Consider the following 10,117-nt stretch of genomic DNA (forward strand, 5'->3'; position numbering starts at 1 on the left):
CGTCCCCCCCCCCCCCCATGATCTTGGAGACGTCTCTGGAGAATTGGTCTCCGAACGCGGAGGCGATCCACTGGATTTCCATGAAAAAGTGGATGCAGATCGGAGGCCTGTAGGCCCCACCATACTCCAAACGTGCATATTCAATTGGAAGTAAATCCTACCATTCTGTGGGATTTTTCTCGATCAAGTGTGTGCAGATTTGAAGCTTGAATCTGAAAACAGCCCATCATCCACAACCTCGGATTTGCGATTATTTTAATTGGCTTTTAATAGGACGAAAATAGCTATACTTTCACTTTCGTCTGTTTTAAATATTTGTGGATCCATTTTGTAGACCTGTTTGTCCCAGCTGACTTTTAGATGCAGCCCCCATCCCGGGTATATTTACTCGGAAGTAGATCCCACCGATCTCGATGGTGTTGATATTCCAAAGTAAAGGTGGATAGGGTTATACCCCCAATCTGTTACACTGGATGCCTAAATTCGGAATAGTTTATCATCAGCAGTTTCCAGTCTTACACCAACACGCTGAAAACTCGGTGTCCGCCCTGTGGCGAGTGAGTGTGCTCTCCTCCTTTAGAAACAAGCTGCAGAACTGACACCTTTGCAGGCTGAAATGCAGCCTTCAGTCCCTAGGTGAAATCCCCTCTCCCCACACTATATCTAAGACGTTCAGTATTACACACACACACACACAAACAAACAAACACAAACACACACACACACACACACTATTCAACACCTAATATTTCTCTTCTATGACCGAGCAGGAATTTGTGCAGAAACTCTGGACAGGTCTAGTATGAGTGGTACTTTCCCTTGGGTCCAGATGGTTTCAGATCCCAGATCCCCACAGTTCAGTATGAGAACAAGTGGCCTTGGAATTAACTAGGTCCTTCTAGCCACTGTGTGACACAGAGTGTTGGACTGGATGGGCCTTGGCCTGATCCAACATTGGCATCTCTTATGTTCTTATGTTCTTATGCGGCTCAGTGGTAAAGCATCTGCTTGGCATGCAAAAGATGGTCCCAGGTTCAATCCCCGGCAGCTCCAGTTAATGGGCCGGGCACTTGGTGACATGGAAAGACCTCCGACTGAGACCCCGGAGAGCCGCTGCCAATCTGAGGAGACAATACTGGTCTTAATGGACCAATGGTCGGATTCCGTATAAGGCAGCTTCGTGCGCGTTCATGTGTCCCGGCCGGGAGTGTTTTTCATGGCTGGGGGTTGTGTGAGGAAGGAACTCAGCTCCATCGGGTTCGTGCTTACTCGAAAGTAAATGCCGCATAGTACAAAACTGTGGGCAGAACTGCGGACTCGAGGGGGGGGGGAGCCCTTGGCGAGTGGGATGTCTGCCGTCCCTCCTGCCTGGATCCGGCGTGGCTGCATTTCTGTAGCTCTTCAGCTCCCCTGAGAGAGCGCGTTGAAGTGGCTGCGCTCCGGGCCGACCAGGATCGGGCTTCGGAAGCGGACTCGTTCCCTCCAGATGCCTAAACGGTCCTGGGCGTCTCGGCTTGATGAGGTGAAAGCGATCCTTTCGCTGCTTAATAGGACCCCGAGTACATCGAATACCCAAAGGAAGAGCGTTAATATCCCATTTAGAGGTCTCCTGTGGTTTGGAAGCGGCAGCGACTCTAGCTTTCGGGTCCGGCGGCCTCTGGCGAGGAGACAGATCGGGTGTCTGAATAAATGAATAGCTCTGCCGGGCCCAGACAGCCGAGATCCCCTGTGGCCTGTAAACCGCCGAAAGCCTGCACCTTTCTGTCAGTCCGGCCCGCGAGTGATTCAGAGGCCCGAGAAAGCCGCCTTTGGCCGCCCCGACGCACACGCACACGCACCCCAGCTGCGCCTCGAGGCCGCTTTCAGGTGCTGATGAGTCAGCAGCTGGGGTTTGAAGGCGGAAACGGGCCAGGTAAATTATAACCCAGCCGAATAAGATGGGGGAGATCTGGCAGTTCGGTCCCTGGCCAAGCAATCCGAGTATCCTAAGGATTAGGGATGGAAAATTCACGGTGCTCTGTAAACACCTTCACCTTGGAAGCAGATGGGGGTCCCGTGGGTGCCACTTCCGGAGTGAAGGGCTCAGGGAGGCAGAAGAGAGTTGGCTCCATCTAAAACCCAAGGGGGACACCTCGGCTAATCCTAATCCCGAGTCAGGCTAACGAAGTCGCAAATCCCGGGGGAGCCCGACTCTGCTGGCTTGCAAGAAAGAGTCCCACCACGGACTCAGTTCCTGGGAAGGGCGCTCCAGCCGCGACCTCCCCTGGAGGGTTTTGCCCGCTTCCAGGGAGTCCACCGCGGGCCTGAGCCAGCGCCGCGTATCCAAAGCGACAGGGACTCTGCTTCTCAAATAAAGATGCTGAAGGGTGGGGAGAGTAGGGGGCGTTGCCCCAGTCGTTTCGAGCGGCAGGTATCTGTGCTTCGGGTGGATCCCAGCGGCCCTGGCGGCGCTTAAGCGGCTTGTGTCTCTGGAACCGAAGGAAGCTCCCATCTTCAGCCCCATTCAGAGCCTGGATAGGCATCAGGTCAGCTCCCCTGACTAGCCTGGCAGCCCGGCTGGGGAAATGCTTCGGTTCATCGCGGTGTTTAATCGAGCTGTAAGTCATAGAATCATGGAGCTGGAAGGGACCTCCAGGGTCATCTAGTCAACCCCCTGCACAAGGCAGGAAATTCACATGCCCATCCCCCACCCCCAGTGACAATTTCGTACTTACATGATATTTACTATATTACATCAAGCCACTTATATAGTCCTGTTATTTCAAGAGGTGTATGGATTTCTGTGGGTATTCATGGATGATGTCTGTATGGTAGGAATGTATCCACGTGAACCCACTCATCCCGATGAGCTGCGCTGCTGCAGAGAGGAGGATTGCAGTGCAATCCTAGACAGAACCAAGGTGGTGTCCGGAGGCACCTTTAAGACCGACAAAGTTTAGTTCTGGGTCTAAGCTTTCGTGTGTATACACTCTTCATCAGATTCGTCTGATTCATCGTGTGCCTGCACACGACACCTTACGGCATAAAATGGCAGGTGTGCAACGCCCCCTTCTAAACTGTGGAGTCTTGTGAGCCAAAATTCTACTTTGTGAATTACTGGCATTAAAGTTGTGAGTGAGCGATTGGGCCACTGCATAAATTAGATTGCTCTGGCGCCCTCCTTCCTGAACGAAGACAAAGATGTGTGAGCCGGAGGCTAAAAAACTGTGAGCTAGCTCACACTAACTCGGCTTAGAGGGAACACTGATGTTGTTGGGTGATAGTGAGATATTGAAAAAATGGTATTTAGCAGAGATAAGATAGTCCAGCAGAGCCAGAGTAAGATAATTCAGACTGAGAGTCCATGTGTGATTAAAATATAAAGTTTTTACTGAATTCTAGCATGGGAAGGGTAAGTGGGATGAAAATAACAAAAGAGCATAATCGGCTACATCCTTACTCTGCAAAGACAAAACTAGAAGAGAGAGACTATGGCTACTCTTCTTGTTCTTCAGAACACCAAACAAAGACGGGAAGAGAAGCCATAAAATGGTAATACACCTTGACACTTTAGTCCCAATCAAATTCCTAGATCAGGGAGAAAATTCCCGGGCATCCTACAGCTAAAGAACATTGGTTACATGAGAAACATGTGACTTCCTGTGAGTAACATAAACAAACATTTAACCCCAGATATACTGAGTGTTTTCAACTTGTAATACCCAACAGATGTCTTGCCTGTGTCGGGTATGATTGCTCGGACGTGCTTTGACAGAGCTCATTCATCAACAGGCATGCCCAGGATCGTGGCCTTACTTGTTCGGAAGAAAGTTAATCGAAATAAGGGGGAATGCGTCATTCCGCGGAAGTCAGGATCCAGTCCCAAATCAGGCTCCAGTTCGGGAATAAGCCCCATTCACCAACGATGGGATTTGCATCTGAGCAGACCTCCTTAAAGGAGCTGCGGTGGCTCAAGTGGTTAAGACGCTGAACTGTAGGCTGTGGAAGGTCAGTAGTTCAGCAGTTCGAGACTCGAGTTGCCGCATGACGGGGTGAGCTCCCGTCTCTAGTTCCAGCTCCACGGAAACGTCTTCGGACAGCGCTGGCTCTTCGGCTTTGAAACAGAGATGAGCACCGCAACCCTAGAGTCGGACTCGACTGGCTTTCGAGCAAGGGAACCTTTACCTTTAGACCTCCTTAAGCTTGCTCCCAGAGTGCCCTAGGCAGCGAGGGTGCTGCCCGCTGAAGAAACAGCGGCTGGCCTGGATCTGCGCAGGCCGTTGATTCTTCCCGGCGGTGCGGGAACCCGCCTCTGGCCCCGCAGCTGCGCATTTGACAGACCGCTCTACGAATGCGTGGAGCGAGAGGGATCTCATCAGGGAAAGATCCCAACGTGCCCGCCCGTCTTTGCAGTGCCGGACTTCTGTGGAGCAAACGGCCCAGTCGGGTAGCTCCGCTTTCCTTTCTTGGGGGAGCGATGCGGTGAGCACACCACCGCACCTTCCATCCGCCTTCCTTCCAGCCTGTTAGAAAGTTTTAAAGTGCGACTTTTTCTAGGAAGGGAGCCTCAGGCTCTTTGAAAAAATGAAATGCTGGAATCCTTCAGCAAGAAAGGTGAACTTTAAGTAAAATGAACAAAGAAAAGTGAAGGCGAGCTACACAGCCAGGTTCTGGAGCTACACAGCCAGGTTCTGGAGGCAGAAGTTGTAAGCGTGACTTTTACTCCTCCGCTCCCAACCGTCTCTCAGGCTGCAATCACACACGCTAACCAATCCACTTCCAGTGCACTTTCCAACTGGATTTTACTGTGGCCCTTCCAGCTGGCAAAATCCAGTTGGAAAGTGCACTGAAAGTGGATTACTTAGCACGTGTGACTGCAGCCATATAGCCCCGTCCTCTCTGTCTTTCTTCGGGTCCTTTGGTGCTGGTGGAAAGGGGGGCCGCCTTAAGGCCCCCCCCCCCCCCAGGGCGTCCAGTGCAAGGGACCCTCAGTGGTGGTTTGCCATTTCCTACCTCTGTGTTCCTAGGTGGTCTCCCGTCCAAATACTGACCGAGGCCGACCCTGCTTTGCTTCCAAGATTTGATGAGATCATCCGGCCAGCCTGGGCCACCCAGGTCAGGGCAATGGGCCTTACTGCTAGGTCAATGTGCACACGATTGCATCCCTATGGGGCACTCCTCTGCAGACTCACCTGAAAGCGAGGCCTCCTGTGGCCGAGCGGGGCTCCACGCTCAGGATCCCCGCGCAGCTGGTCACCCGCTGATCCCTTGCAGCAGGTCCCAGTGGGGCAGACGGACCCGGTCCACAGAGGACTGGCCCGCTCATTTTCAGCCCGGCTGCCGCAGGGCCCAGCTAGCGTGCCCGGCAGCTAATTCCCCTTAAGACTTTCCGGGGGGGCTGGGTCAGCTTCCTCGCAAGCGGCAGCGGCCCTTCCAGCCTGCGGTCCTCCGTCTGGGAGGCCTGTATGGGAAACACAGATCTCTCTGCCCAGGCGAGCATTCCCCATTCTGCCGAGCAAGTGACCCCGGCAGCGGCCTGCGGAAACTTCAGGAAGCGCCTGGGAGTTAGAAGGCATCCCTCCACGGGTCCCTCCACGGGAATGTAAAGTCATCGCCGACTGAACCGGCTGGCTGCAGAAATCCTAAGCGGTGGATGTGGCCAGTGGTGTTTTCTCTGGAGGAAAGATCGGGGATCTAACGAAAGCGCTTTCGTGTCCCTTAATACCTGGGGGTGGCTGCCTGAAGAGGCCACTCGTCAGCAGGGCGGAGGTACCGAGAGCAGCAGCTGCAGCAGCACGAAGTTCTCGGGGTGAGCCGCGGCCTGTGAAACTAGCGGGCCGCCGTGGGGGTTCCTCCCGCCAAAGGGCGCCTTGGGAGAGGCGCTTGCAGGAGAGGTGTTGGGTGATAGTGAGATATTGAAAACAATGGTATTTAGCAGAGATAAGATAGCCCAGCAGAGCCTGAGTAAAATAATTCAGACGGAGAGTCTCTGTGTGATTAAAATATAAAGGTTTTACTAAATTCTAGCATGGGAAGGATAACTGGGATGAAAATAACAACAGAGCATAATCGGCTACATCCTTACTCTACAAAGACAAAACTAGAAGAGAGAGATTATGGCTGCTCTTCTTGTTCTTCAGAACACCAAACAAAGACGGGAAGAGAAGCCATAAAATGGTAATAATGCTAAAACACTTTGACACTTTCGTCCCAATCAAACTCCTAGATCATGGAGAAAATTCCCGGGCTTCCTATATCTAAAGAACATTGGTTACATGAGAAACATGTGACTTCCTGTGAGTAACATAAACAAACATTTAACCCCAGATATACTGAGTGTTTCCAACTTGTGATACCCAACAAGAGGCCTCGCGTCCATTATCCCCCGCGGGGCTTGAAGGAACTTCCTCCACGAACTGACTGGAACGGGCGGGGGGTGGCCCTCTCATACCAGCCGGGCGCTGTCTCTCGGCCTCCCCTGCCCCGCCGGGTTGTTGTGAAAGATAGAGGGGGGAAGAACCGTCCCAAGATCGAATCGGTCACCCGGGGCGCCCGCCCTGACCCCGCAGGGTTGTCCTCTTCTACGTCCATTGAAGGCGATGGGGCCCCCCCTGGGTGTAACTGCCGAGGATCGCCTTGTAAGTCACCTCCAGTCCTCTCTGAGTCAAAGGAAATGAAACTCTCCTTTGTGTGATGTGCTGGGGGAAGAGCTGGGGGCTGTCGCTGGGTTTACTTCCAGGCAGGCAGTTCTGCAGAGATTCGGACCGGTCGGTACAGTCTGGAGTCTAAGCTATGCCCCCTCCCCTTCTTTCTCTTCCCCCCCCCCTTCCCTCCAGGGAGAACAACGAAAATTCTAGCTCTAATGGCCACAACCCGCTTTCCTCTTCCCTGAACGGCAACAAGGCGGTTTTGGGCAGCTCAGAAGACGAGAAAACGCCCTCCGGGACGCCGGATCACTCTTCCTCCAGCCCGGCCTTGCTGCTCAACTCGAACCCCGGTTTACAGCCGCTCCACGGCTTGGGCCACCCTCAGGGTCCCAGCGCCATTCCAGTACCCAGCGCTGACCCTCTGCACCACCACAGTTTGCAAGACTCCATCCTCAACTCCATGTCCTCCAACCTGGTCGACCTGGGCTCCTAAGACCCTCGAGGGCCCCGCCCGCGGCCCCTGAACCCAAACCTGGTCCCGGGACCGTTGAATAAGGGACGGCAGACTGGACGCCGCGCTTGGGATGGCGGGCCGGGCGGAAGGGACCGGGAGCTCGAGGCAGTCCGCAAGCCCCGCTGGAATGTCTGGAGAAGAAGGTCGGGAGAAACTGGCTGCAGAGGGGTGGAAGACTCCCGGGGGGGGGGGATTGATACAGGAGGCAGCCCCGTCCCCAGCCCTCCATGTATCTCTTTCTGCCACTCAGCCCCGGAGTCGGCCAAGGTTTCCACCGGCTTGTGCAGCTATGCCTTTAGCTACGACTTAATCGGCAGGGACCCCTAAGGTGAAGATTTTCGCCGCAGGCAGGGGGATGAATGGCATCACTTGTTGATTTCTGCCCGTCAAGGTGGTCTTCAGGCCACAGGTGCAGAGGCCGGTGGGAAAGCTGGGGATCCGGTGACCGACCCTGCCTTGGGATTCCATTTCCCCCTGGGAACAGGTCCGTCTGAAATCAGTGGGATTCCTGTCCTGGCTATAAGGGGTGGGAGTCCGAGGCTGCAGTGCACAACTTCTGTGCCCCCAAAGCAATTCTGTTGACTCCCGTTGGAATAATGTGGGCTGAGGGTGACAGTCAAAGGCGCTCTGCATTTTAGGGGGGATCCTGAGAGTTCCGGTGTAAAGGAAAGGCCCCCCCTCCCCAACACAGCTGCGGCAGGAAAACTAATATAGGCCAGTGTAAGTTACAATTGAAACGCTGCAGTAACTACCTTGTAAAGAGCAGCTCGCATCTAGCCTCGCCCCCCCCTCCGCTCCTTTGTAGCTGATGCTATGCAAAAAAGAAAAGGAAAAGGAAAAAAAAAAAGCTTATTTCGCCTGTCTGTGTGGTGCTTTGGCCATTCTCTGGGACAAGAATGAGGCGATCCACAAACCGCTTAAGTCAGAGAACTTGCCTTCAACCGATTCGGTGGCTCCAGAGTTGGACCTGAAGCCAGCACATCCGAGTTCGGTTCTTGGACTCAGCGGGCAAATCCCTCGCTTCTCGGCCTCAGTTAGTTCCCTCTCGTGTAAAATGGGAACAAGGGCAAACTACCTCACAGGGCTGTTTGTGAGGATGAAGACTGTACGGCATTTTGCACATTTAACGATTGAGATAGTCTATATCACTCATTATTATTATGAATAATAACAACAACTTCCTCCCCCTTTAAAGTCTTGGGGGCCAGCCCTGGTCCTTCGCTTAACTTATCCAGGGTTCAGGGTCCAGCGAGCCCCGATTCTGCCGGCGTGGAGTCCATAAGCATCCCCCCCCTCCAATCAAAGAGGGACGGGAAAGGGCTTTGGATCTGTCTGTACAGCATAACCCAATGCTGTTCGTGGAAACCCAAGGGCCGGTTATGGAACACCAGCGAGCCCCCTAGACTTTTGTGTATTGTTTATATTATGTGAATACGGTCTTTGGAGAAATATTTCTGCTTCTATTTTATAATAAAACCGAGAAATCGAGTCTACTGTGCAGGTGATAAAGGCATGCCTTCCTTTTGAACTGCCCTTCTTCCCCCCCCCGTGTGCTTCCAGGTGGGGCCGGGTGGAGGTTGTTAGCAGATTCTGACACACAGGCTGCGGTCACACACACTAAATAATGCACTTTCCAGCTGGATTTTGCCAGTTCACACAACAAAAATCCAGTTGGAAAGTGCACTGGAAGTGGGTTGAAAGTAGATTATTTAGTGTGTGACCGCAACCACATATCTAGAATGGAAAGGGAAAACAGCTGGTCATGCGTGCCCTTTGGGGAATGGCGATCCTTTCCTACGAGAGGGCAAAGGCTCCCCTCCCCTTCCACCCACCTTATGGAACCTTCGCAAAACTACATTTCCCAGAATTCCTCCATGGGGCGCCCTGTCAGTTAAACCAGTTTCCGACGGGAAGATGTCTGTGGAGTATTGTTATGGGTAATGGAAAACCTCCTCCTATGCTCCAATCCTTGATTTAAACCCTTGAAAACTAATTAGGGACGACCTTGATGTACTTTCCTTTACGGCTGGAGGATAAACTGCTCAGCGGAGAGGGCGATGGGTCAACTTTTCCATTTACCTACTTGTGTTTTAAAGGTTTTGCTTAAAAAAAAAAAAACCCAACCTTCTAGTCCTCCTGCCCAGAGTTTGGAAAGAGAGGACCAGCTGAAGAAAGCAACGGGGCGGGCAAAGAGTGAGGAGGCTGAGATTAGATGACCGGGAGGAAGTTAGTTAGATTCAGGTGGGTAGCCGTGTCGGCCTGAAGCAACAGAACAAAGTTGGAGTCCAGTGGCACCTTTAAGACCAACAAAGTTTTATTCTGAGTTTAAGCTTTCCTGAGCATGCACACTTCTTCAGTCGTGAGGGAGGCCAATGCAGGAACAGCCTGCAAAGTGGGGAAGATGTGGGTGGGGAAAGAGGGCGAGAGGGGGTGGGCAGCTGGTGCTTTCGGGACGGAACGGCTAAGACGGAAAGAAAGTGGGGGGGGGGCAGTTGGTAGGAGCGAGGAAGAGAAGGGAGGCCGAACCCCACAAATCCAAAGGACAGAGAAGGCGAAAAGGGTTTTGCTGGCCGGATCCTTATTCCCCGGCCGAACTTGCTTCTTTCCCCCCAAATTACTGCTGTGGCTACAAGTTGTGTGTAAACTTTGTAGCCAGCAGAGAATGCGCTGCTCTGCAAATGGCCTGATTTCCAGAAGGCCCTGAGGGCCAAAGTCATTCGATCCTTGAAAACACACCTGTCCAAAGTTTAGGAGCGTCCCTCCCCGCCCCCCCATCACCAGGGCGAGGAGCTTCAAAAAGACGTTCGACACGTGCTTGCTCTTTCCCCAGCGTGCAGTGGGAACCAGAAGAGGGGGCTCTGCTGTGAGGGGCTTCTTGCAATCCAAGCTTCTGTGGGAGTCCAACTAGCACCTTAAAGACGAACAAAATTCTCAGTAGGGCCTAGGTTTTCCCGATCTGCTGTCCTCTGAAGTTTGT

The 10,117-nt window shown here is 53.0% G+C and overlaps 1 protein-coding gene across 2 annotated transcripts in view; it reads left to right on the forward strand.

Moving 5' to 3' along the window:
- Window positions 1-8,572, forward strand: part of SIX2 (SIX homeobox 2) — a 12,280-nt gene extending 3,708 nt beyond the window's left edge. For both annotated transcript variants that reach the window (XM_015422002.1, XM_015422003.1), the window contains exon 2: window positions 6,816-8,572. In XM_015422002.1, coding sequence (XP_015277488.1) covers window positions 6,816-7,119 — 304 coding nt within the window. In that variant the 3' untranslated portion in view covers window positions 7,120-8,572. The remainder of the gene's footprint in view (window positions 1-6,815) is intronic.
- Window positions 8,573-10,117: the final 1,545 nt, after the last annotated feature.

The sequence above is a fragment of the Gekko japonicus genome, unplaced genomic scaffold (assembly GCF_001447785.1).
Source record: "Gekko japonicus isolate JY-2015 unplaced genomic scaffold, Gekko_japonicus_V1.1 scaffold128, whole genome shotgun sequence".
Lineage (NCBI taxonomy): Eukaryota > Metazoa > Chordata > Lepidosauria > Squamata > Gekkonidae > Gekko > Gekko japonicus.